General features: G+C 40.6%; 1 protein-coding gene across 5 annotated transcripts in view; it reads left to right on the top strand.

Moving 5' to 3' along the window:
- The window catches only part of myt1la (myelin transcription factor 1-like, a), a 49,321-nt gene that overhangs the window by 3,948 nt on the left and 17,766 nt on the right, over positions 1-27,607 (top strand). For all 5 annotated transcript variants that reach the window (XM_028440505.1, XM_028440501.1, XM_028440504.1 and 2 more), the window contains exons 2-10: positions 4,882-4,961; positions 6,466-6,520; positions 6,607-6,640; positions 6,794-6,856; positions 17,342-17,736; positions 20,858-21,434; positions 22,718-23,118; positions 23,583-23,717; positions 25,565-25,655. In XM_028440505.1, coding sequence (XP_028296306.1) covers positions 6,466-6,520; positions 6,607-6,640; positions 6,794-6,856; positions 17,342-17,736; positions 20,858-21,434; positions 22,718-23,118; positions 23,583-23,717; positions 25,565-25,655 — 1,751 coding nt within the window. In that variant the 5' untranslated portion in view covers positions 4,882-4,961. The remainder of the gene's footprint in view (positions 1-4,881; positions 4,962-6,465; positions 6,521-6,606; positions 6,641-6,793; positions 6,857-17,341; positions 17,737-20,857; positions 21,435-22,717; positions 23,119-23,582; positions 23,718-25,564; positions 25,656-27,607) is intronic.

The following is a 27,607-nucleotide window of genomic DNA, read 5'->3' as shown; positions in this document are numbered from 1 at the left end:
AGCTGTGCTGTGCCTGGGTTGAGGCTGAATGAACATAACTAAGGAGGATCAGACTGAGCTCTTCCTTCACATGATGAACAATGTGTGTGTGAGTGAGTTCCTGCGTGTGTGACTCAGTGTTTTCCTGTGTACACAAAGCAAAAAGCAGGTGAACTCTGCTGTGAAGTAATAAGAAAAAAACACACATTTATTTCCCTCTGCAGAGACCAAGGCCGAGCAGGTAATCATTCATAAAGTGAGGCTCCAACGAGGATATTAGAGTAGAGCTCTGCTCCTCTCTGCTCAGACACAAAACACACGCTTTGGTTTAGCTAACACGACGTGTTACTGTAGCTAACGTTGGAAAAGAGCTATAAAGCAGGTTGCACCGCTACATGCTAAGCTAACCAAAGATGTGAGATTAGTCACTACCATACCTGTCAAATATCCACTTTTTTACCCTTCTTTCCCGCTATCGTCCTGTATTAGTATTTTTCCGTAAATACCCATATTTTAATGTAATAATAATTAAAAGATGTCTTACTAAACTGAACGCTGTCACTAGCCTCGTGAGAACTTCCTCCTGAAATGACCTGAATGATTAGTGCTGACATCAGCAAAAACCCAGAAACAACTCAGAACAGAGATGATGAATGAAGACGTTCTGATGATAATAACAAAGAACTGGTGTGTAAATATGTTGTAAAATATAACATAGAGTTTATCTTCATAAAGACCATCAGGATGTGACACAGTTACACTTTCTGTTAGATTAATAACTGATATTTTAACGTCTACCACAGCAGAAGGAACCACGTAAGTCACCATGAAAAATCATCCAAATATACACTGTTTATAAAGTGTTAAATAATGTAAAGTCTGTAATATATGTGTTTAATAAGTCATCAGTGAATACCAGAGAACCATATGAGTGAGTATGAGAAATTATAATAAAATATGTAATAAAATAAAATGTTAATGTTTTATGTTTTTATTTAGGCTGTTTTATAATTTAGGAATTAGGGCGGGGCGATATATCAAGATCATTTCTATTTTGGCAATATAGAAAAGTACAATATTGCATAAATCTAATATATATATATATATATATATAGATATTATAGCTTATTATGTATCAAAATACTAGTTTTAGGAGTCGCTGCTTTCAGAACAGAATGTAAAGCTCAGTTAGATGATTAATGAGTGTGTTCTAACCCAGACTTTCAACATAACAAGCTACACTACAGAACTCACTCACACATGCTGTCCCTTACAAGAGAAACAGCCAAAAGTGTCACATATTGTGCAACTGTTTATTAATAAATGTCCCTGTGTAGCATTTTGTATCAGCAAATTTAAGTCAGAATTGTTTTTCTGGTCAGACTTTATTTAATAAAATGATCTAGATTTATATCATAAATCACCATTTTGACAAAAAATATTGAGATATGAGTTTTGATCCATATCACCAGCCCTAGTAGGAATGTTCACAGCATTTTAATATTAATAAAGGTCGACCTACCAGATTATAATCACATTATGTATTTAGTAAGTGATTGACAGGTGGGTATTTTAGATTTATTATACATCTATATTAAAATATAAAGGATACTGGAGCTTGGTTTACCTTGACAGGTAAAGTCACTACACGCTTAGCTAACCAAACATTTGTGATAAGTCGGTGGTCGCTATGTGCGAAGCTAACCAAACATGTGGAACTGGTCACTATGTGCTAAGCTAACCAAGCATCTGTGACTGGTTGCTATTTGCTAAGCTAACCAAAGATCTGGAACTGGTCACTATGTGCTAAGCTAACCAAGCATCTGTGACTGGTTGCTATTTGCTAAGCTAACCAAAGATCTGGAACTGGTCACTATGTGCTAAGCTAACCAAGCATCTGTGACGGTTGTGTAGCGGCTTGCTACATGCTAATTTAACCAAACATGTGGGACTGGTCGATGCGTGCTAAGCTATCCAAACATGTGAAAGTGCTTGTTACAGGCTAAGCTAACCAAACATCTGTGACTGGTCGCTACATGCTAAGCTCACCAAAATGTGTGAGTGGACGCTACTTGCTAAGCTAACCCACACGTGTGACTGGTCGCTACATGCTAAGCTAAACATTAGGGGCTTGTCAATACATGCTAAGCTAACTAAACAAGTGTGACTGGTTCATTTTTTGCTGTTTTATTGTATATTTTATTCAAGTTTTGTTCTTTTGTGTATTTTGCTATAATTTATTTTTAGAGTCATTTTTTGGCATTTGGGGGACCTCGCGAAATTAGTCCGAGGGCCGCCTCTGGCCCCCGGGCCAGCAGTTGCCCACAGTTACGCCAACAGATGAAGTGAGAAGACTGTGATGTGGTTTTGAATACAAAAGGCTGATGAAATTGTTGTAGACAAAGGTAAATAGATGCGTAGTTGACCCTCATGATAAAGTTTGACAAATGATTAATACGTTCAATAAAGTTTAGTTTGCTGCTGTGGACCTACAGACGCCACCACACCTCAGGAAGTGTGGCACCGAAAACTGGCACTGGAACAGCATGTACATTCTCAGTGTGTGTGTGTGTGTGTGTGTGGGAGAGAGCTCTGCATCATATTGTACCAGACAGGCCGAGCATTGGACTGAATACTAAGCAGCAGAGGCGCGCAATCCAGCCATATAGGACACACACACACACACACGCACACACACGCACACACACACACGCACACACACGCACACACACGCACATTTAGGGATTTTAGGTGAACGATGGATGGGTGGAAATTATTTTTGAAAACCACATGTTGCCATGGTACCCTTCAAATGTCAATAGATTACGTTGGAACATCCATCCATCCCCTCATCTTTCCATGCTTCCATCCATCCTCCAATCATCCATCCTTCATCCATCCATCTGAAGTATTGAGCAAAGGTCCTCATAAAGAGGTAGAAACACAATATCGGGCTCACGCACACACACACACACGCACGCACACACAGACACACACACACACACACCACACACACACACACACACACAAAGGCAGGAGAAGGACACAGCCTATAGAAACTACACGCACACACACACACAAACACACACACACACACACAACACACACACACACACACACAATACATTAGGCATGCAGCCCACTTGCTGGTGTGGTTTCCAGAGAGCTGGATGATTCTTCTTCTTCTCTGAGTGTTTGATGTGTGTGTGTGTGTGTGTGTGTGTGTGTGTGTTGCACGGCGGCCTCAGATGAACCGTCCTCGCTGTGCAGTGGAAACATAATGGCAGTCAGTGGAGGTTCAGACGAGGCTGTTCACGATTTACATTTATATTAAGGCTGCACTGCAGCTGAGGGAGGGGGGTTTGGCGTGCACGAGCTGCTGCACCGTGCACGGCTCCATCCGTTCAACACCCTCAGTGCGCTGGGAAAGTAGCATCAAACATCCATGTACTGTGCACACCTTTGGAGAACATGCAAACTAGTGATTTTGAACTTTTGTGGCTGATAACAAAGAAAATAGGATGAAAGTTTTTCCCCAAATAACAACTTTTGTGTAAAACCTATTCAGCATCTTTTGGTGTTGTTGTTTTATGTATTTTGGTCTTGTTTTGTGTGATTAATGTAAGTTGTTTTCCACTTAACACATGTAGCCACCAGTCCCACATGTTACAGTTAGCTTAGCATGTAGCAACCAGTCCCATTTCTTTGGGTTAGCTTAGCACATAATGACCAGTCCTACATGTCTTGTTAGCTTAGCATGTAACAACCACTCATACATATTTAGATAACTTATTATGTAGCGACCAGTCCTGTGGGTTTGCTTTGCACTTAGCCACCAGTCCAATGTGTTTGGTTAGGTTAGCTTAACATGTAGCGACCAGTCCCACATGCTGGGGCTAGCTTAGCATGTAGCGGTGTTAGCTGAGCTGTCTAACATTAGTGCTCTAAAGGTGTGTTGTGTATCAGGGTTTGGAAAAGCTTCTTAAGTGTTTAAACTTTGGTCGTACACAACAACTGTTGTCGGTTCCTTCACTTTTCCAGCTCCACAATTCCCACAATGCAGCGTTTAATGGAAGAATAAATTACTGTAATTCCCAGTTTGGTGCTCAGTGCAGGTCTGAGCGCAGAGCGTGGGTTAATCTGGGAGCGCTGGGAGAACACAGCAGCCATAGTGTAATATATAAATATATAGCCTGCATGTAATAATGGTTTTACTGGTGGATCCTCTGTGGTTTCACTGAGCCAGAAGTGGAGTTTATGTCCAAGGTCTGTGGGTTTGTGTCCTCCTGTTTCCACTCAGGGGAGCCTCGTCTCCTGATGGCGTCCATCACTACTGAGTGTGTGTCACTGGGCGTGTGCTGGTTATACACTAATATTAGCTGACGTGAAAATATTGATCTCCTAATTCAGATTCTTATTTATTTATTTCTGCACAAATCGACCCTGAAACCTCACTGATGAAAAGTGAAAATACACAAAATGACAAAAAAAAAAAAACCATCACATTTTTGTGGCCCATCTCTGTTGTAGAGCAACATTAGAAAAGAAGTTTATTTGAATTTTTCAACTTTAAGATAAACATAACGGGGGAAAAAAGTCCTTTTAACTTGATGTAATTAATTTATTTTCACATTTAGTTTTGTAAAAAAATATACACCACCTAAATATAAAACTACATTATGTTCTTATATGTTTCTGAGGGTTTTCTTTGGCCTTTTTCACTTACTTCTGGATTAGTCTGCATTACCTCGCCCCCTTCAAAATAAGAGCATCGGGTTGGCGACCCGCGAGTTGTCAACTTCAGCTGCGAACCCAACCTGGCAACTCAGCTTTTGTTGCCTTTCCCCTCTCCACTCTGAGCTTTTTCTTGTGTGTGTGTGTGTGTGTGTGTGTGTGTTGCAGATCATGGCTCTCACAGAGAGTTTCTGAAGCTTGGCTGTGTGAAAAGTTTTGGGCTAAAGGACAAGGAGCAGCAGACTGAGGTGAACCGAAAGACATCAGACACACACACACACACACACACACACACACACACACACACACACACACAGCCTCGTGAGCGTAGCACTCTTTAGTGTAGTTTGTGTAAACTTGTTTTTTTTGTGGTTAATGCATTAATATTGTTTGATATTGAAGAGTATATATTTTGACAATAATTCACACCCTGAAGGACAAGGTATTAGTTTAAAGGTGCAGTCTGCAACTCTTATAAAGCTGTCACTATGTAAGGACAACTTTATATCAAACAAACTCATTGAGTCCCGCCCCCTGCTGCTCCTGCAGCCTTTGGCAGATTGCCAGAATGCACCAAGCAAAAAGAACCAATCAGAACAAGGATTGTGCTTGATGGAGTGTCTGAGAGCTGTTGCTCACAGGCCCCGCCCCTTTTCCGGGGCTGTAGCGCCGTCTTTTTTACAGTGTATGGTCTGGAGGAGCAAGATGGAATTAGTGACTTTTTTGCTTGAAAGGTAATCACTGCTGCTTGATTTACATTATGTTTGATTTGTAATTGTTACACTAGAACTCTGTAGTGTGTGTTGTTCATGTGCACACAGCAGCCGCCGTGTGGGCTGCTGTAAGTGACACTGTGTTGCTGCTGCTGCTGCTGAGGTGTGTGCACAGAGAGACAGAGAAGCGCTGTAGTAATATGCTTTTAATTATTAATTATGCTTTTAAGAGAGCATGTTATATTATTGTGATGTCGGACTAATGTTAGCTTGTTAGCTCCTCTGAGGGAGGGACTTTGAAAAGTTTGGGGCAGGGCAGTGGGGAGGGAGGGGCCTGAAAGTTGAGGACTGCACCTTTAATAACTCATAAAGTGATCTAGGACATTTAACTCATTCCTGGATGAGAAAATCTGACTGTTAATATTAATAATTATTATTATAATTGTTATCATTTTTAAAACCCCTTGTTCCTCCACAGAATTCTGGCAAATTACTTTACAATTTCCCAGAAAATTTGTTGTCAAGGATTTTTGACCATTTTGTTTAAATGTCTTCTTTTTCCTTCACCAAAACATTAAAAAAAATGTGTTTTTGTGCAGCTCTCTGGAGGTCAAACTGGGTCGTCTGTGAACTAAAATGAGTTAAAACACTCCTGGTCTAAAGTATTGTTACCAAATATGTTCTGTTTCAAAATAAAATATATTAAAAAAAAATCTAAAATGATTTTTTAAAAATGATCTAAAGTATTGTTACCAGAAGGTTTTTGTTTTTGTTCGGAATAAGAAAAAAACACTTTAAAAAAAATTATGAAAAATTTTTTTTTTTACATAAAAATGAAAATAAAATAACACAATAAATTATACAAAAAAAAAAGATAAAAAAAATTTTGGGAGTAAAAAGAAAAGTATAGCATAATTATTCAAAACAAGGCTTTATTTTTAATAATAATATAAATATCAAAAAATGACCTTTATTGTGTTAATATAAATAAATACACATACATACATTTTGTGTGACGTCACGTTGTGTCGGTCTGCAGATGGAGGGAAACGCGGCAGAAAAACGCCATCGGACGCGCTCCAAAGGAGTCAGAGGTATCCACGTTTCACTCATCACTGATCAGCACGAGTGTTTGTGTCTCTAACCGTGTGTGTGTGTGTGTGTGTGTGTGTGTGTGTAGCTGCTGTGGAGGCCGCCACACAGGAGCTCTTCAGGTAACCTCCCTGTCCCATGATCATCAGATATAACCTTCATCATGAATCACTAAAAACCCAGAAACACCTCATATCTGTCAGCTGTGTGGGAATCACAAGTGTGTGTGTGTGTGTGTGTGTGTGTGTGTGTGTGTGTGTGTGTTTCTTCCTCAGCTGTCCAACGCCAGCCTGCGACGGTAGTGGACACGTCAGCGGGAAGTACGCCAGACACCGAAGGTAGGCTACACCCTGTGTGTGTGTGTGTGTGTGTGTGTGGTTTCCATAGTAACAAATGAGAAACATGTACGTTTGTGTGTAGAAATTCTCAATTGTTGTGAATCGATAGCAACGATTTTGGTTTTTTATTTTGATGATTTTTCGTAAGTGAAAAACAAAAGTTGAATCAAACGCTTCTAGAAACAATGACTGACTCACACGTTTATGGACATAACAGGTGTAAAGTCATGAAGTAAATGTACTTTATTACCATACTTAAGTAGTTGATTTGGTTTTTTTATCAGCACTTGTACTCTACTACTGTATATTTAAAAGTTGAAAAGCATATTTTTACTCCTTTACCACCGTTACTCATTACAAAATAAAATATGACTATAATTAATCTGAAATGGACGTGTCCAAGAGCACGAAAGGAACAAGTTCTGGTTTGTGTGAGGATTGGAGATTATGGGATGCCCGGGGCAAGCGGAGATCAACAACATGCTGACTTGATCACGGTGAATATACGTCCGCTTCTACTAGGACATGTTTCTTTTTATGTCTTGTCTTAACGTCTGGCCGGATTTTACTAACACATCAAAATGTCAGGGTTTCCCATGGACTCTGAACGCACCTCAGGAACTTGTTTTTTTAAAAGGCCATAACTCCACTAATCTTTGCTCCATCTGAGAAATTCCACCAGTTTCTGAAGCTAAGAAGTTGCTTTTTACTGCCAATATCAATATTCATCAATATCCCACTATCTGTTCATGTTTACTCAGGTGTTTTTTTGTTTGTTTTATCAAACCACGTCTTTTTCATTTACCTAAAAGTGGAAGAAAGAGACCAAGGGGAGAACATTTATGGCTGTTTTGCTTCTTTTATGCATTCTTTAAAATACTTCACTCTGACTTGTACTTTTGATACTTAAAGAGTAATTTAACCCCTGCTTTCTCCTGACCTGACTTGGAGGGAAATTTTAAAAAAATTGCCTTGATTACGGGCGGGGCTCCTTGGAGCAGTTAAGACACGCCCAGTCTATATAAAATCTCCAATGAACAATCTATGCTAAGCTAACTAGCTGCTCATTACTCAATATAACTCTCTATTCATTCTTCTCTCAATCCAACCTACTCACCACAGATTGTAGAAACCCATATTGTTTTATATATTAAAAACAATACATTTAGATACTTTGACTAAAATGTTAATAGTTGGACTAGGATCAGTCAACAGCACTACTTCATACCCCAAAACATATCAGTTTGGGGTTTAGATACCCTTTAAGTACATGAAATGGGAGCTGTATTAGAGGAGACATATCATGCCTTTAAATCCTTCCTTTTTACATATAAATCATACAGTTATGGTCTATATAAAGCAGAACTGCAATTCTTGGGTCTGAATTCCTCATTATTATAGCTCCACCCCTTTTTTGATGTGCTTCTGAGAGCAACTTGTTTTGGTACTGTCTCTTTAAATGCAAATGAGACACTTCATACCCCGCCCCCTCTTCAGGTTGCAGAGGTGACACTCGGTTCAACTCCCCCCTGTTCGGCCATTTTTGTAGTTTGATAGAAGAGATACGACTATGTAGCGGCGCAGAAACTTTTTATTTAGAAGTTATTTACAAAATGTCAACAACAGAAGACTTGTCCATCCAGCCTTACATGTTGAGCCAGAGTCTGACCCAGCGAAGCGAGATGAAAATGAAGCGAGCACACAGCGCTAACATATGAAGTCTGAAGACGGTGCAACTGCTAATGCTAACAAAACAATGACAGGGACGTCTTATCATCACACTTTTTAGCGTTATTTACAGCTTACCGAAGTGCTCTGTTCATCGTCTCCAAAGATAGAAGGAATTGAACCCTCAATCAGACAAAGTCTTTCTGTAAATCCTTCTTTATACTGGTGGAGGTTGATGAAGCAGTCATCATTGAAGTGCTTCACACACACTAAAATGACCTTATCCACAGATGTGGTACATTTCTATAAAAAATAAAACTCAACCAGACACTTTGAAAAGGTTCTGATGCTGGGAGACGTGTGTAATGAAGCGTGTGGGTTACTACATCCAACAACCAACATTTTGACTTATCCTCTCGTAACTTCTGCATCCTGGAGCTTGGACTACAAAATAAAAGCGAGAAATAAAAATGGCGGATTGCTCAAAGTGTTGGGCCTGGAGTTGATGTCCTAATTTGGCAGTTTTGCTGCAAATACTGTGATGTAATTGTTCAAAAAACGTAATAGAGAATAGAAAAATCTAAACAGATTGAAAAATATGACCAAAACAGAATATAAAGATATTAACGGAGCACCTGAAGAGACTAATTTGAACTTTTCTGTACTTCTAAACACTCTAAATATACAACAAAATGCATTTAAGGGCTAAAAAAGTAGATTTAGCATGATATGTCCCCTTTAAGACTTTTAATCAAGTGACTTTTTAATGGGTGGGCGCACGGTAGCTTAGTGGTTAGCACGTCCTGGTTCAAGCTCTGGGGTGGACACTGGTGTCCTTTCTGTGTGGAGTTTGCATGTTCTCCCCATGCTGCGTGGGTTTCCTCTGGGTACTCCAGCTTCCTCCCACAAACCAAAAACATGACTGTTAGGTTTAGTAGAGTCTCTAGAGTGAATGTGAGTGTTTGTCTGTCTGTGTTTTGCCCTGCGATGGACTGGCGCCCTGTCCAGGGTGTGCCCCCGCCTAGTGCCCAGTGTGAGCCGGAGAAAGGCATCAGCCCCCCCACGACCCTGAATTGGACAAAGTGGGTTTGAAAATTGATTTTCTAATTGGGCTTTTTACTTTTACATGAACTTTTACGTGTTTGAATGATCGGCCATGAAAGCGTTGATCGGAGCCGCTTTAATTGATCCGGTGCTGATGGGTTGACAAATGATAGACAAGAGTGGGACGAGGACTGATGGAAACTAATCACTTCATTATGGTCTGATCACAGCACAGCACAAACCTGTGATTTCAGGCAGAAATGCAGCCTCTCCTGCGTATTTATCTTGCTAATAGTGCGGCGCAGATTGAAAAGTTGAGCCAGAACACCCAGCCCTCCGTCGGTCCCCTTGTATCCGACTTTGTTTGCTGTTTAATTGTCTTTAAATGAGGCTTTTCATTAACAAAGTTGGGCTGCATCAGGAAGTCGCTCCGGTGGCTGCACAAACAATTGTAGCTAGCCACATTAGCCACATTAGCTGCATTAGCATGTCAGCGGTGAGAGATGAGCACACGGGATTGGATCAATCAGCCTCTGCCTCCAGGGGGAAAGTTTCTTTTCTACATTTTTTTGTCTCACACAAAGTGAAAAACCTGCAAAGTTCAAACAAAGCAGATCAAAGTGAACTGAAGATCAAAGTCATTTCATACTTCTTCAACTTGTTCGTCCTTTTAAGTCTTAAAACAAACAAAATATAAATCAAACTTTATTGGTTGGATTTAGTTTTTTAGTGAAAACAAGTGACAGATCTGTTCCTGTCGTTTGTTACAGATGTATAAAAAATAGATCTGTTCTTCATACTGGAGACTGGTCTCACATGTTTGGGTAAAAAAAACACATCTGGCATAACGTATATTATTCCTCTTATGATCTATCATCCATCTCTAATACCAGCAGGGACAGTGTGAGTTTTTGGAGTCATTTTAAATTGATTATGTTTTATAAGTTTTTGTTATTTTGTTTGTTTTTGCTGTTTAATATTTTTTGTTTTGAGTTGTTGTCATTTTGTGTATTTTTCTGTAATTTCTGTATAATTCTCATGACATTTTTTTTTATTGCAGAGAAAAAAGGTGTGGTTTTTGTTTATTTTTGTTGTCCTTTTGTGTTTTTTGATTCATTTCTGTGTGTTTTTGTACATTTTACTCACATTTTGTGTATTTTTCATGTCCTTTTTTTGTTTTTGGAGATATTAAATTACTGTCTGTCACAGACGCCATGAAGTGTGAAACACCAACTTTAGAAAAAGGGGGTCGTGCTCATTTCCCCTTTACCTCTGCAACACACACACACACACACACACACACACACACACACACACACACACACACACACACACACACACACACACACACACACACACACACACACACACACTTATCCTCAGATGATCCCTGCGTTTTTACCATATAGGCTTTCATCTGTCCCTCCTCTCTCTCTCTCTCTCTCTCTCTCTCTCTCTCTCTCTCTCTCTCTCTCTCGTGCGTGTGATCATGTGACCTTGGTCATTTTGTTTCCCATCAATTAAACTCCAGTCCTAATTAAAGCAGATCAGGAGCGAGGGAATGCTGCAGACGAGGGCGAGAGACTATGCATGGTAATTATGGAGAGAGAGAGAGCGTGTTGGTGCATCTGATTCCATTTCTCTGAATTCCACTGATGAATCAAAGCTCGTGTTCACTTTTCAGGTGTTTTCGATTACAGAGAGGACCTGTTCACGTCCTCACACCTGAAGCCCCTCCTCCTCTGTTCTCTGCCCCCACCCCCCCACTCCCCCCAATCCCTGTCGCCATGGCAACAGCCGCAGTCTATTTATACAGCATGTGTCGGCGCCCTGAGTTCACAATTAACTCTGGGATCTATAGAGTTGGTTTCCATGGATACGCAATCTTTACACACAGAAGCCGTTCAAACAGAAGGGTATCACTTGTCTACGTTGGTTTCCATGGCAACAACCTTCATTAATGTCATCGGGTCGATTATTTTCTGTAAATAAAACTGCACAAAAAATGTTTGTAAAGGATTAAATTGTTAAAAAAATTGAATTTGGGCCAATCAATGGCCTGTTCTGAGGTAAGGGGGCGGGACATGATTTTGAATGAGCCAATTAGAAGTTATCTTTAGTAAACAAACGACACAAAACATTTTCCAAAGCTAAAGACATCAAAGACAAAGACTGTCCAATCATTGGTTAAAGTAGAGAAAATTGATTTTTTCATTATTAATTTTTTTGAAATAATGAAAAATTTTAAGAAGACTAAAAATTAAAAACAATCATTGATTGAAATGATTGAAATGAAAGTAGCTGTGTCAGTGAGAGGTAAAGCCGTCGTACAGAAGCTTGGTTTTTATCTCCCACAGATAAACTGTCGGGCCGTGTGATCTTTACCGTGACATTTTCCCTTAATGAAGACGTGTGGAGCTGCTCTGCTGGTATTTCTGTCCTCCACGTCTCTGTAAAAAGAGTTTAGACCCTAATTACTGCTGTTCATAATGTGTCCACCAGGGGTCGGGCACTGTTTCAGTGAAAAATAGAACATTTAAACGCACAAGATTAGTCCAGATATACACAAAATAACAGAAAAATACACAAAACGACACCAAACACACTTTTTTTTTGTTTCCTGTGTTAATGCTCTGATTGGTCGTTATTCTAATGCTGACATCACTGTTGGTGATGTGATCCTCGAATGAGATACAGTCACATGTTTGTGGCCCCGCCCCATGATAAAAGTTAATAATTTCTGCCCTAAAGTATTTAAGTTTAATTTGTAGCTTGTTCGTTAGTTGGTTTGAAGATTGTTTGTACGTTTTTGGGACAAGTTTAATCTGTGTTTCTCCGGTTTCGTAGTCGACAATGAAGCAGAGAAGAAGAGCTCTCCTAAAGGACCTTTACAGTGCGCTGACACGCTCTGGTGGCTAAAGTTAGAGAGTAAATCATTGACTGTTGAAGACACTCAAACCCTGAGGATAGAAGGACTTTTAGTGGGAGTTCTTCAGCAGTCCATGATTTACTCTCCAACTTTAGCCACCAGAGCGTGTCAGCGCACTGTTTAAGGGAGAGTAAATGTCACTTAGGAGAGCTGTTCTTCTCTGCTTCATTGTCGACAACCAACCACAGAGTTGGAACTGTCGTCTCCTGCGGTCATAGATTTTCTTTCTGTTTTTATTATGTTTGGGTAAAAAAAAGGTTTTTGACAAGTTTAATCTGTGTTTTCTCTGGTTTCTCAGTAATTAGTCTGTACTAGTTTGTAGCTTGTTTGTTAGCTGGTTTTAAGTCTGTACTAGTTTGTAGCTTGTTTGTTAGCTGGTTTTAAGTCTGTACTAGTTTGTAGCTTGTTTGTTGGCTGTTTTTAAGTCTGTACTAGTTTGTAGCTTGTTTGTTAGCTGGTTTAAAGTCTGTACTAGTTTGTAGCTTGTTTGTTAGCTGGTTTAAAGTCTGTACTAGTTTGTAGCTTGTTTGTTAGCTGGTTTTAAGTCTGTACTAGTTTGTAGCTTGTTTGTTAGCTGGTTTTAAGTCTGTACTAGTTTGTAGCTTGTTTGTTAGCTGGTTTAAAGTCTGTACTAGTTTGTAGCTTGTTTGTTAGCTGGTTTTAAGTCTGTACTAGTTTGTAGCTTGTTTGTTAGCTGGTTTAAAGTCTGTACTAGTTTATAGCTTGTTTGTTAGCTGGTTTAAAGTCTGTACTAGTTTGTAGCTTGTTTGTTAGCTGGTTTAAAGTCTGTACTAGTTTATAGCTTGTTTGTTAGCTGGTTTAAAGTCTGTACTAGTTTATAGCTTGTTTGTTAGCTGGTTTAAAGTCTGTACTAGTTTATAGCTTGTTTGTTAGCTGGTTTTAAGTCTGTACTAGTTTGTAGCTTGTTTGTTAGCTGGTTTAAAGTCTGTACTAGTTTGTAGCTTGTTTGTTAGCTGGTTTAAAGTCTGTACTAGTTTATAGCTTGTTTGTTAGCTGGTTTTAAGTCTGTACTAGTTTATAGCTTGTTTGTTAGCTGGTTTAAAGTCTGTACTAGTTTATAGCTTGTTTGTTAGCTGGTTTAAAGTCTGTACTAGTTTATAGCTTGTTTGTTAGCTGGTTTAAAGTCTGTACTAGTTTATAGCTTGTTTGTTAGCTGGTTTAAAGTTGTACTAGTTTTATTAGCTTGTTTGTTAGCTGTTTAAAGTCTGTACTAGTTTGTAGCTTGTTTTGTTAGCTGTTTTAAGTCTGTACTAGTTTATAGCTTGTTTGTTAGCTGGTTTAAAGTCTGTACTAGTTTGTAGCTTGTTTGTTAGCTGGTTTTAAGTCTGTACTAGTTTTATAGCTTGTTGTTAGCTGGTTTTAAGTCTGTACTAGTTTTTAGCTTGTTTGTTAGCTGGTTAAAGTCTGTACTAGTTTGTAGCTTGTTTGTTCGCTGGTTTTAAGTCTGTACTAGTTTATAGCTTGTTGTTAGCTGGTTTAAAAGTCTGTACTAGTTAATAGCTTGTTGTTAGCTGGTTTTAAGTCTGTACTAGTTTGTAGGCTTGTTGTTAGCTGGTTTAAAGTCTGTACTAGTTATAGCTTGTTTGTTAGCTGGTTTAAAGTCTGTACTAGTTAATAGCTTGTTTGTTAGCTGGTTTAAAGTCTGTACTAGTTTGTACGCTTGTTTGTTCGCTGGTTTTACGTCTGTACTAGTTTTATAGCTTGTTGTTCGCTGGTTTTAAGTCTGTACTAGTTTGTAGCTTGTTTGTTCGCTGGTTTTAATGGTTTTATATGTGTTTCTGCTGGTTTTCAGAGCAGTTAGTTGGACCTACTTTATGATAATGTGCTTGTAGCTTCAAATTGGATTGGTAGCTTGTTTTCAGATTCATTACTGTTTCCAAACCGGTTTGCAGCTGGTTTTAATCTGATTATTGCACACTTTTTTATTTGGATGCTGTGAAATGTTTATTTAAAGTAAAATCATTTATCAAAGAATGTCCTTTCTTACTTTGTTTGCATTGAAACCATGGAAACGTCTTCATGAGGTGAAACCACAGTTTGAAGCACTGGTGATGAAGTGCGTCTCATGAATGAAGTCATGGTTTTAATTATGAACGTATTCACGGGAATGCCGGCACGTGCCAACACTGCTCGTTGCCACGGCAATGTGGGAGAGACTGGGTGTTGGCGGCGATGTGAGCGGGTGGGAGGGGGTGTGGGGGGGAGGGCCTTTACGTTCTATACTGGCTGTTGCCATGGGAGACGGGCTGCATCCCTCCTGGTCCTCACACTGCAGCAGCCCTGTCACCATGGCGACATCCTCCAGAGAGAGGTAGAGGGAGGACTGAGAGGAGACTGGTAGGGGCAGACTGTATATATCAGCACCACGAACAGCGCCACCACCAGGACAGAAGCATCATTGATCATTGATCACCTGCTGTGAGCGACTGATTATGATTGTGATCAATTAAAGCAGGTGCGTCAAACTCCTTTAAGGTCAGGGGCCTAAAACAGATTAGTTCATCTTATGTGGGCCACAGATTTTAGGCAGGAAAATTAGTAATTTAATCATAATTGTGCTCTAGTTGGCACTTCCACGTATAAATAAATGATAAAACATGTACAGAACTGATAATATCAAAGCAATAAGTGACAAATTTCAGTCCCTGCAGGATCTACACTTTCAATTTATTGGATTTTGTGACACATTTTAATGTAATTTGGGGAAATTTTGTGCAATAATTTGAAGAAAATTGCAGGATTTTGGAAAATTTGACAATTTGAGATTTAAAATGACTGCCATCATGTGATTATAATTTATTGAATTTGTGTATTAATTTGGAGATATGAGATAAGATAGCATCCAATTCAGCCGGCAGCAGACAGCAAAAAAAGTCAGATTCCGAGAAACCAACCAATTCTCAATATGATTAATACACAATCAAAATAAATACACAAATTTAAAAAAACTCCACATTATTTGGAGGATGGCAATTTTCCCCATGCTTTTGATAATGACTGCAGTCATTTTGAATCTCAAATATGTTTCAAGGAAACTCAATTTCCTCAAATAATTTCACATAATTACCCAAATTAAATAAAAATTGGTAACAAAAATCAATTAATTTTAAAAGAGAAAATCTGACATCCGTCACTTATTGCCTGGATATTGTGGGCGCCATACACCGGTACATACTTTATATACTTTAAACTTGGGGACATTATGTTGACTTTACTCGTTTTTCTGCCTCAAATCTACGACCCATTTCAGATCAAACTACTTTGTTTTGGCTCCTGAAACTAAATGAGTCTAAAAACTCCTGCTCTAAAGGGCCGGATTTGGCCCCCGGGCCTTGAGTTTGACACATTTAATTAGAACCACGTTTTCTTAACTCTTTGTGACGATTGTCGAAGCTTTGCTCGTTTTTTCTTTTTGTCTTGGCTGAAGGAGAGCGAGTAAAAACATTCTGCAGTGGGGGGGAGGCGGGGCTCAGCGCTGTGACCTTTGACCCTTCCTCCACAGAGCCTCGCCCTGACCCTCGTGATGGAAACACATCGTCCTCGGGGCGGCTCGTGTTTCCCCGAAGGTGAAAGAAAAAGCTCTGCAGCGAGGATGAACTCCTGTTTTTGTGTGACCTCTGACCTCTCTCTCTCTCTCTCACTGCATCGATCTGTTGCTCGCCCTCCAACGCGTCCAAAGACTGTTTCCTCCTTATTTATTCAGTTTGTAATCATGGATCCATCCTGAACGTCTCCATTAGGACCACAGAGAGGAACATTTGAGATGAAAAAATACTCAAAAATACAAACTTTTCATTGGAATTATTTATTGGAATCAGCCACACATTGGGAGTAATGTTTAAACAGCTGACTCAGATATTTTAGATCACGTGTGTCAAACTCAAGGCCCGGGGGCCAAATCCAGAGAAAACATGACATGACCAACTAATTCAGTTCAGTTCCTCCAATTACACAAATTAAATTAAAGTCCTAAACTAAAGTCCTGATTTGTAAATACACACATAGCATAGATGTGTCTGTAAATACACACATAGCATAGATGTGTCTGTAAATACAACATAGCATAGATGTGTCTGTAAATACACACATAGCATAGATGTGTCTGTAAATACACACATAGCATAGATGTGTCTGTAAATACACACATAGCATAGATGTGTCTGTAAATACACACATAGCATAGATGTGTCTGTAAATACACACATAGCATAGTTGTGTCTGTAAATACACACATAGCATAGATGAACTCTCTGAATCATAAACATCACCGCACACGGAACGCAGTGGACTTCCTCATTAGAGCTGTCAATCAATGCTCACTGACTGCTGTGATTGGAGGAAATCCTCCTCCCTCCTCTCAGCTTTTATAGGAGGGGCGGAGCCAACAGTGAAAGTTGATGATGCAGAAGAATCTAAAGAATCCGTTTCAGCCAATAGCAAAATTCAACTGTATGTTTTTTATTTGTTTCATTTTGCATGGAGGATGATTTTTTATTTTTGGATATGAAACAATTATTTAAAGTTGCTTCCAATTTCCGCATAATTCCAACAAATGTTTATATTTTTATTCCTGAGCATGAGTTTTTGTGGAATCCCGAGCTTTCCCAGGCCAACACATAGGTCTAGTCTCTCCAACAGGCTAACAGCTCTACTCTGAGCTCCTCACCTCCTCTCTAAGGCTGAGCCATTCAGAATAATGATCGTACTGTTTAAGGGAGAGTAAAAGTTTTTCACACCACTTCCGTCTTCATTTGTCTTTCCTCTGTGTTTGTTATTGGTCTAATTGTGTGTGTGTGTGTGTGTGTGTGTGTGTGTGTCCACAGTGTGTACGGCTGTCCGCTGGCCAAAAAGAGGAAAGCTCTGGAAAAGCAACCACTGGAGCCGGCGGCCAAGAAGAGACCCTTCCTCACCTCCCACCCTGACGAAGACGAGGACGGTGAGTCCTACGGAAGCTTCAGGAATGATCAGATGGAGGCGGGGCCACAGGAGAAACGACGAGAAGAGGAGGAGGAGGTCTCTGAAGACAACGAGGAGCAGGATGAGGAGGAGGAGGAGAGAGGTGGGCCGGCGCTCAGTGGAGGGGTAGCAGCTGAGGAAGAGGAGGAGGAGGAGGAGGAAGAGGAGGAGGATGGGATGGACGAGGAAGAGGTGGAAGATGGAGACGATGAGGAGGAGCAGGATGATGAAGAGGAGGAGGAGGAGCAGAGCCGTCAGATGGGTGAGTCGCTCACAACTCTTCCTTCTTTTTTTCTGTCGCAGATGAGAATTCTGTGCATGAAAATAATCTCTGGATGTTGGAACGCACCAATTACAGCTTTAACATCCAACATTATTTACTTTCTTCTTCTTCTTCTTCTTCTTCTTCTTCTTCTTCTTCTTCTTCTTCTTCTTCTTCAAGGGATCCTCCACTGTTTTTATTGCAAATGTGGCCTAAATTTTTTAAAATGTACTTATTAGTAGATCTACGTCTAACTAAACACATTATTATGCACCAATATTTGTTTTATTTCCTTTTATAAATGGGACTACTTTGTAGTTTTAAAGCCTTTGTTCCTCCATCTTGAAATATGTGATTGATGATGTCACACGGCTCCACTGCCTATAAACGTCCCATTGTTTTCTATTGGAGTGACACATTCAGCCTGATTTTTAGATCATTTAGTAGCTTTTTACATCTTTTAGCAGCTTTTTCAGAATCAGAAAGATTTTTATTCGCCTGGTACGTTTAGAACAATACTAGGAATTTACCTCGGTAATTGCAGTGAAAGACACACATCAACACACCGCGGTTGTCGTTTTTGGCGCCATCATGTTTACATGAGAAGTGGGATATGAACAGGAGGAGAGTGGGGGGGGGGGAGGCAGGTATTAGACTGAATTCCTATGGGAGTGTAGTTTAACACAAGGGAAAAAACCACCTCGGCACGATACAAAAGAAACAGTCACACAGTCATGAAACATAGCACGTGTGGGTGGGTGGTGGGTCTGGGGACAGGGTTGGCGAAGAGGGGGAGAGAGGATATCCAGTTACTGGGGGTCGCAGGCGTGCATCCTCTGGGCATTTCGCCACACTTCCCTGAGCTGGAGAGGAGGGGGGGCGGGTGGAGTGCGGTGAAGGCGTAGACAAAATAAAACCTTTTGCTCTCTACTCTGAAACAGTCAGATGTTATGTGGCCTTGATAGGCTTGGTTCAGAAGACAAGAGTCCAGATGGCAAATGAGGAGATGGGGGGGAGCAGTAGGGACGGAGAGTCAGATCTGTAAACATCCATGGTAAGATTTAGACACAACCTTTATTTGAGTGGTGCATGGGGGGGAGGCCAAAGGGTGATAACGATTTGTTTTCATTTCAGACTAGCATTCTTTCAGTAGCCTTGGAGTCTCTGGCCTCAATAAATCCAATATGTGGCATCAAACAGCAATTGGCCGAGACATCCACTCCAAGATTGATAAAATTCCATGCAAATGCTCCAAAGTAGCCTCCTGCTTACTTTTGAGTTCGTTCATCATGATTGTTTGTGAGTTCAGTGCTCTGCCCCATCCCTCAGTGATGACTAGCAGACTTCCCAAAACAGCTGCTAACATAATACAGATTTTACCATAGATCAGATAGCCGCCAGCTCCAATCAACAGCATCCCTGCTACCATGATTCCAATCATGTAATATCCTCCACGTCCTCCATGGAGAGTAAAGACAGTCTTTCATTTGTTCCAAGAATCCATTGTGTATCCGGCTACAAATGTTCCGTCTGGACACGCAGGCTCGCCTCGGCCTGGTCTTCTCATTGAGAAAATTTGATCAATAGTATTTGGTGACCAGCTGACTAATTACATAATTTCAGTTTTTGGATGAATGCAGAGAGAGTCTCCTATTAGATCCACAAGACAGCAGACAAAACAAGCACTGGGGCAGATAGGGAAAAGAGCAGGATGTGACCGCCTTCAAAGAGAAGCAGAAGAGATCATTGAGCAGCTTTTTAGATCATTTAGTAGCTTTTTAGATAATTTAGTAGCTTTTTAGATAATTTAGTAGCTTTTTAGATAATTTAGCATTAGCAATTACAGACTGTTGAAGACACACAAACCCTAAGGATAGAAGTCTTTTTAGTGGGAGTCCTTCAACAGTCTGTGATTTACTCACTAACTCTCGCCACCAGAGCGTGTCAGCGCACTGTTTAAGGGAGGGTACAGGTCCCTTAGGAGAGCTCTTCTTCTCCACTTCATTGTCTACTACCAAACTTCAGAGTGAGAACTGTTGTCCCCTGCAGTCATAATTATTTACAGCTCTAAAACTGTAAAGTACTCCCAATTTTTAAAAGTTAATAAAACAAATGTGCAGCATAATAATGTGTGTATGTTAGGTATAGATCTACTAATAAGGACATTTCAAAGCTTTTAAGCCAAACTTGTAAAAACAGTCGAGTAAAGACGATGATATTTAATCGTAGTTTGTTGTAGAAAAATCTTGGTTTGCTTTGTGGACTTTTCCCTCGTCTGTGGCTCAGAGTGTTGCCTTCTTCCCTCAAACACTCCCGTGTCCTCGATCGCTTCTGACGGCGCCTTGAAAATAATCAGCGCTCGGCCCCTCCCCCTCCCCCTCCCTCCCTCTCGTCACACGCTCTGCGTCTCACTCTCTCCTCCTGAGGATATTTCTGGCTCCTGAATCGGAGCACCTCACACGTTCTCCACTCATCCTTTCCCTCCCGCGCTCGCTGTCCCTAAAACCAACACATCGATCCTCTGCAGACGAAGCCTCGTCGCTCGCCTGGAAAAAGCAAACAGTGGGCGATGATTGGTCGAGAATGAAATAAAACAATGTTCTCCATGACCTCAGATGTTTTCACATGTTAGAGAACAGACGCCATACGCAGAGTTTTAGTGGTGAAAAGTTTTCATTACAAATGAATTCATTTGTTGTTCTTTTAAAAATACGAGTTATTTTTTAACGCTTGAGTCATGTGACCATCGGCTTCTTTTGTTGCACAATTCTTCTTCACAATGTAAATGGTGAAGTGACACTGCCCCCCACAGTTCATATATGGTACTGCAGCAAAAATGATGCAGAAAGATTTTATCATGAATTTACAACATTAACGCATCTACGCAAATTTTTGTCGTCACCATTATCAATTATGTTACTAATCATTTTTTGCATTATTGTATATGTTACACACATTGTGGTTGGCGTGAATCTCGAGACGGTCTATATATAACTATATATATAATATATAATCTGCCTCTGAAACACACAAAGATTAAGTAAAATATATTTGTATAGTGCTTTGTACAGACCAAAGTCACAAAGTGACGCGGTATCTGTCTGTCTCTCGGCTGCAACAGGAGGTCAGAACAAACCCTGTGGTCAGCTGAAGCTCCTCCCCCTTCAGAGGGACGACAACAACAACGTGGGTCACGGCCCCCCAGAGGACTACGAGAACTACGACGAACTGGTGGCCAAATCGCTTCTCAACCTGGGGAAGATTGCGGAGGACGCCGCCTACCAGGCCATGACTGAGTCGGAGATGAACAGCAACTCGTCCAACAGCGGCGGCGAGGACGACGATGACGACGAGGAGGAGGACGAGGATGGTGGCGGCAGGAAGGCGGAGCTTAGCGTAGACCTGGACAGCGACGTGGTGCGGGAGACGGTGGACTCCCTGAAGCTGCTGGCCCAGGGCCACGGCACCATGCTGCCTGAGGACGGCTACCCAGAGGGCGCCCTGCTGGAGGAGTGCGGCCTCGTCAATGGGCGGCGGGTGGACGGCAGTGAGCAGGAGGTGTGTCTCAGCAGCCTGGAGTGTCTGAGGAACCAGTGCTTTGATCTGGCCCGCAAGCTCAGCGAGACCCCGCCGTCGGACCGACCCGTCCTTCAGAGCCTGAACCCTGGAGAGCACCAGGCTATGTTGCACATGAGCAGGTAGTAGCTCCGCCCCTCACGGCTAACCGCTAACTGCTAACGCATTTTTTTTTTTTAATTTATTGATTTTTTTTTCATTTGCAAACAAGATAACACGCAATGCACAACATTTACAAACACAAACTATAAATACACCACCAAACACAGTTCAATAACCAAAAGACATAAGAACAACACACAAAAGGAAAATATAAAAAAATAAAAGAAGAACACTGTACAAGGGGTATTTTTGATAAATTTAACCTAAAAATCAAATTAAATAATTTTCCTGCATGAACATTTTGAATTTTATCTAGGAATCTTTGAAACAATAAAATCTCCATAGCATATACCATATCTACATTTGTGTGTGTAATATTTTGTTATTGTAATTAAATCATTAATCAAAAAAATTATGTTTTTTATTTTTAAGGAACATGCCAAATTGAACATTTGAAATGACCAGAAATCAATGTTTATATTATTAGAAAACAACAAATCATATAGAGAGTTCCATATAGATTTAACTATTTCACAAAATAAATGTTTTGTTGTTTCTAAATTAGTTTTGCATGCATAACAATTGTTCCATCCAGTTTAAATCTTTTATTCTAACCGCTAACATGTGTAAAGAGTTCTACTCATGTAGAAGTACCGTTACTCAATTGAAATTGTACTCAAGTACAATGACAAGTCATGCATAAAATACTCAAATAAAAAGTCATTTGATTAAATAGTACTCAAAGTAAAAGTTACTATTTACTTTAACCCCTCACCTTTATTTTTGCTAATATTTTTTGTATTTTTTTACAAATATACCAACTTATATGTTGATCCATTATTGTCACTTTTAGCCTCTTTTCAACATATTTCATGTTTATTTTTTGCTAATTTAACCACATTCATCATTTGTTATGCCCATTATTTGTCAGTTTAAACTAATTGTTCCAATATTAACACTTTGAACCATTTTTACCACTTTTTCTGTCAGTTTTTGTCCACTCTAATTTGCAACGTTTTAACCAATTTCTGTGGTTTTTAAAATTCCATTTCAAAAAATAAATCAGAGCTGTCTTCAGAAATGTAGTTTTCTACTTTAACTGATGACTATGTAACAAATTACTTCTTTTAAAACATACTTAATAAGCACACGTAAAATAAGTGATTTAGAAATATACACAAAAAAGTACAAGTACCCATAAAAGCAACTAATTTACAGTAACGTGAGTACTTGTCTTCATTACTTTCACTATTGCTATTGGCTAACTGCTAACACATGACAGTGCTCTGCCCCTCCCTCTCAGGTACGACAGCTGTCAGGACGCCCATGACGAGCGTAGATACTCGGACATGGTGAACCTGATGAAGCTGGAGGAGCAGCTGAGCCCGGCGTCGCGCGGCTACAGCGCCTCCTGCAGCCGCGAGGGCGACGAGGACACCACGTCAGTCAACTCGGAGCGCTCCGACGACACCTTCGACATGGCCAAGGGGAACCTGTCGCTGCTGGAGAAAGCTATCGCCCTGGAGTCAGAGCGGGCCAAGGTCATGAGAGACCGCGCGGCCTCGGACCACCACCATCACCACCACCACCACCATCACCATCACCGTGGCAACCGCGATGATGGCCTGAGAATGAGCGGCGGTGCAGAGGAGCGTCGGTCCAGGATGCATCATGACGGGATGAAGAGGGCGTTCTACCCTAAAGGTGAGGGACTGATGATGATGATGATGATGATGATTCTTTGTGGTTTCTAAAAGATGCAGAACGAAAAATATTTGAAATGTACTTATTATTAGGTCTATGTCTAACTAAACACATTATGCACAATATTTGTTTTATTTACTTTTATAAATAGGACTACTTTACAGTTTTAGTGCCTGTGTTCCTCCATCTTGAAATCATGTGATTGATGATGTCACACGGCCCCACTGCCTGTAAACATCCCATTGTTTTCTATTGGAGTCAAACATTCAGCCTGATTTTTAGATCATTTAGAAGTAGTCCTATTTATAAAATACAATTAGATGAATATGGTGCGTATCAATGTGTTTTGTTAGACATAGATTTAATAATAAGTACATTTTAAATTTTGTAAAAACAGTGAAGGATCCCTTTAATGGGATTTTTATACATTTATTACTTGTTTAGTAATAGTTTGTTCTCCTCAGACTCTTCCAGAGGAGAGAAGAAGGAGAGCAAGTGTCCGACGCCCGGCTGTGACGGCACCGGCCATGTCACCGGTCTGTACCCGCACCACCGCAGCCTGTCGGGGTGTCCCCACAAAGACCGCGTCCCTCCTGAGAGTAAGTCCTCCTCTACTTGCCGCTGTCGCACCAGGAAAAATGCTGACAAGTCCTTTCAGGAAGGCTCAGGAACCATCTGACTGTGGATGGAGGAAACCACCCCTTCACAATAAAGCTTCACTCATAGATACTCAACCAAACTAAAATCTGCCCCGCCCCTAACCTTAGCCTCTGATTGGTCCAAAGCACTTTACTTTTATTTCCACAGAGCAAATGATTGCATTTTATTTTGAAGGACGTAGAGTTTACATGTACGATCTCAGCGTTGGTTGTTTTGATTAATCTGAAACAAAGTGTCTTAAAAACCAAAATGACTTGTTGAGCGCCTGCAGCATGTTGCCCGTCCACCATCATCCGTCCTGCATGACTCAGCGTTTGTGTTGTTGTTGGTTTGTCGGCGTGTGACGGGCGAGTCCGTCATTCCTTACTTTTCTCAGCATTTAAAGTGACACAGCGGTACCTTCATCTGACTTTAGACCGATCGGCCGATCGCGATCGATCGGAGCATCTTTACTTAAAATGGATTAGAAGTTTGCAAATTTATTGTAATCTGACAGTGTCAGGTTTCAGTGCTCAGCCTACGATTATAAAAAAAAAAATCATTACAATGCTCTAGTTTCACTGGTGACCATGTTATCTGGTGACCATGTTTTCCTGGTGACCAGTTTCATTGTTTTGATGTGAGACTTTGAAAAGCAAAAGAAAGTCAAAGCTTTCTGCATAAGTGTAGTTAGGACAACAGTAACCTTGCCCACAGTCAAAGATGTTCCACTTATATTGGTGACCAACTAATGTGGTGACCAGTTAATGGTTTTATTGGGAGACGTTGAAAACCATAAAAAATGCAGTAATATTTCAACAAACATTTCAGACTTCAACTCTGCTCCACTTTCCTGTGTTCCAGTTCAACTGGTGATCATGGTATCTGATGGCTAGTTTAATGGTTTCAACTCCTAGTTGTCATCAGAAATGTACTTTTGGATTATTTTCTCATATCTAACACTTTAGACTGTTGATGAACTGGTCACAGTGAGCAGTTCTAATTTCCGGTGTTGCAGTTTGACTGGTGACTAAGTTATCTGTTGACTAGTTTTATGGTTTTAATGACAACATGGGAAAAGGAAATCAGCGGTGTGTTCAGAAATGTGGTTTTGCCATATTTTTCCCCAAACAAAGGGTTACCAAGTGTTCTAGTTTAACTGGTGACCAAGTCATCTGGTGAACAGTTTTATAGTTTTAACAATAATATTAAAAAACTGAAATATTCCCGTAAATTGAGGTTTCCCAAAACAAAGTGGTTCAGATTGTAGAGATTCCTGGTGCTCCAGTTCATTTGGTGACCGTGTCATCTGGTGACCAGTCTCATAGAGAAATTTGATGTTATTATATTTCTATGAAACTAACGGTTTAGATTAACTACGTGAGAGCCTGTGAATGTCCGGGCTGTCACCAATTAAAATGAACACCAGTTGAACTGCGACACCTGCGTGGTACCTGTCCTTTCCCATTGGCAAAATGGAATGCTGCGCGCCATATTAGATACTGCAAAAGTAATTGATCAAAACAAAGAGATAAGTGTGTGTTTAATTATGTGTTCATTGTATTTCACTTTCTCACCATCAGCAGATGTTTGCAGTGCATGACCTCATCCTTTCATCTCATAAAGAGTCATGTGACCACAGCGATCACACACCACAGTTGAGTATATGTTCAGTCCCTTCCACGTTGACCCTGTGTTCATGCTCACCCTGTGGTGCCCCCCGCATGTGTAACCGCCGCCACGCTAACTGCCCGCTAACTCTCCTGTGTGCTCCTAACCCTCGCTGTCTCTCTCCTGTCTGTCAAAGTCCTTGCCATGTATGAAAATGTCTTAAAGTGCCCGACTCCTGGCTGCTCTGGACGGGGTCATGTCAATAGCAACAGGAACTCGCACCGCAGGTGAGTGCATAGGCCTCGGCACCACCAGCCGCTAACAGCCAAACCCACAGCGCCACAGTCTTTATGTAAAGAGCCGTAAATAAGTGTTTACAGCTGAGTCATGGTTAGACTGCAAAGGCACTGTTGCTTAAGTCGTGGCATGAACACAAATGTATTGCTGTAGAGTCATGATTTCTACAGCCCACCCTACCAGATAATTAATGCTGAGTCATTGTTTGACCACCACGTTCAACTCAAGTATCGTAAACATTCATGACATGACTTTTGTTTCCAAGTCAAAGTTTGAATCCTACCGCTGAGTCATAGTTTAACTAATGTTTTTAGTCATAGCTCTTGTATTGTTGCTGAGTAATGGTTTTCACAGTCCATCCTACATGAGAATTAATGCAGAGTAATTTTTTGAAAGCTACGTTCAACCCGAGTATCGTAAACAATCATTTGTTTCCAAGTCAAAGTCTTTTTGCTGATTCATAGTTTAACTAATGTGACAAAGTCACAGCCCTCGTTTTGTTGCTGAGTCATGTTTAGACCACAAAGGGACTGTTGCCTGTATTGTTACACACCGCTGCGTTCATCGTAAACAATCATGGCATGACTTTTGTTTCCAAGTCGGTGTTTGATTCTTTCTGCGGAGTCATAGTTTAACTAATGTTGCAGTCACAGCTCTTGTATTGTGGCTGAGTCATGGATTCTACAGCCAGTCATACCCGAGAATTAATGCTGAGTCATTGTTTGAACGCTTCGCTCAACCCGAGCATCGTAAACAATTATAGCATGACATGTTTCAAAGTCGGAGTTTGAGCCTTACTGCTGAGTCATAGTTCAACTAATGTTGCAGAGTCATGGTTTCTGTCTGAGAGCAGAACTAAGCAACTTGTGCTTAGCTCCTCCCTCCCGCTACAGTGAGACGGTCAGTGGGAGGTTTCGTAAACGTACCTGTGCAAAATGAAAGCGGTAAGCGTATACATTCTGAGTGAATTCATACTTTAGTAACTCCATAAGTTGATCATTTATACCATAAAAGCGGTGCTGTTTATGATAAGACACACACACACACAGTCTGGTGTGTGTGTGTGTGTGTGTGTGTGTGTGTGTGTGTGTGTGTGTGTTGTGTGTGTGTGTGTGTGTGTGTGTGTGTGTGTGTAATGTAGCACAGCTCCAGCGGGAGAGCCGTTTCTGCTCCCATCTTTCATGTCTGGCTGTCGCCATGGAAACGCCTCCGTCGCAGAGGTGGCTTTGGCAGGCGCCGCCGTGCTGACACACACACATACTTGTGTTCTTTGTAAAGAGAGCGTGTGTGTGTGTGTGTGTGTGTGTGTGTGTGTGGAGCAGCTTTAGTTACTGAAGTCAAGTGGACCAATCAGCTTCTTCGTTACCTTGGCTCACCTGTGCTCACAATCCTTCAGTGACTTTAACAACATAAAACAACCTCAACAATACATTGGAAGTGATGATAATTATAGACCAATATCATTTCTTCCACAGTTCTCTAAAATTCTGGAGAAGTTATTTGTGATTAGACTGAATACATTTCTAAATGAATTTAAGATTTTAAGTAACAGCCAATATGTGTTTCGTCCTAATCACTCAACTGCTACAGCAATTATGGAACTAAATAAAGAAACCGCCAACGCTATAGATAAAAGGCACTATTTAGTGAGCATCTTTGTAGATCTTCAAAAAGCGTTTGATACGCTGGACCACAAGATATTGTTGCATAAATGACATAAATATGGTATAAGAGGTGTGGCCCACCAATGGGTGAAATTAACAACGTAAAGTCTAAAAATTGTAACATAACTTGTGGGGTACCACAAGGATCGGTCCTAGGACCTATACTTGTTCTTCTATATGTAAATGACATTGTGTCTGTGTCTCAGTTACTTAGGTGTATTCTATTTGTGGATGACACCACGTTATTATATTCAGGAAAACATTTAAAAGATGTCCTA

This window comes from Gouania willdenowi, assembly GCF_900634775.1.
Source record: "Gouania willdenowi chromosome 24 unlocalized genomic scaffold, fGouWil2.1 scaffold_320_arrow_ctg1, whole genome shotgun sequence".
Classification (NCBI taxonomy): Eukaryota; Metazoa; Chordata; class Actinopteri; order Blenniiformes; family Gobiesocidae; genus Gouania; species Gouania willdenowi.
This window is presented reverse-complemented; position numbering and strand designations above follow the sequence as displayed.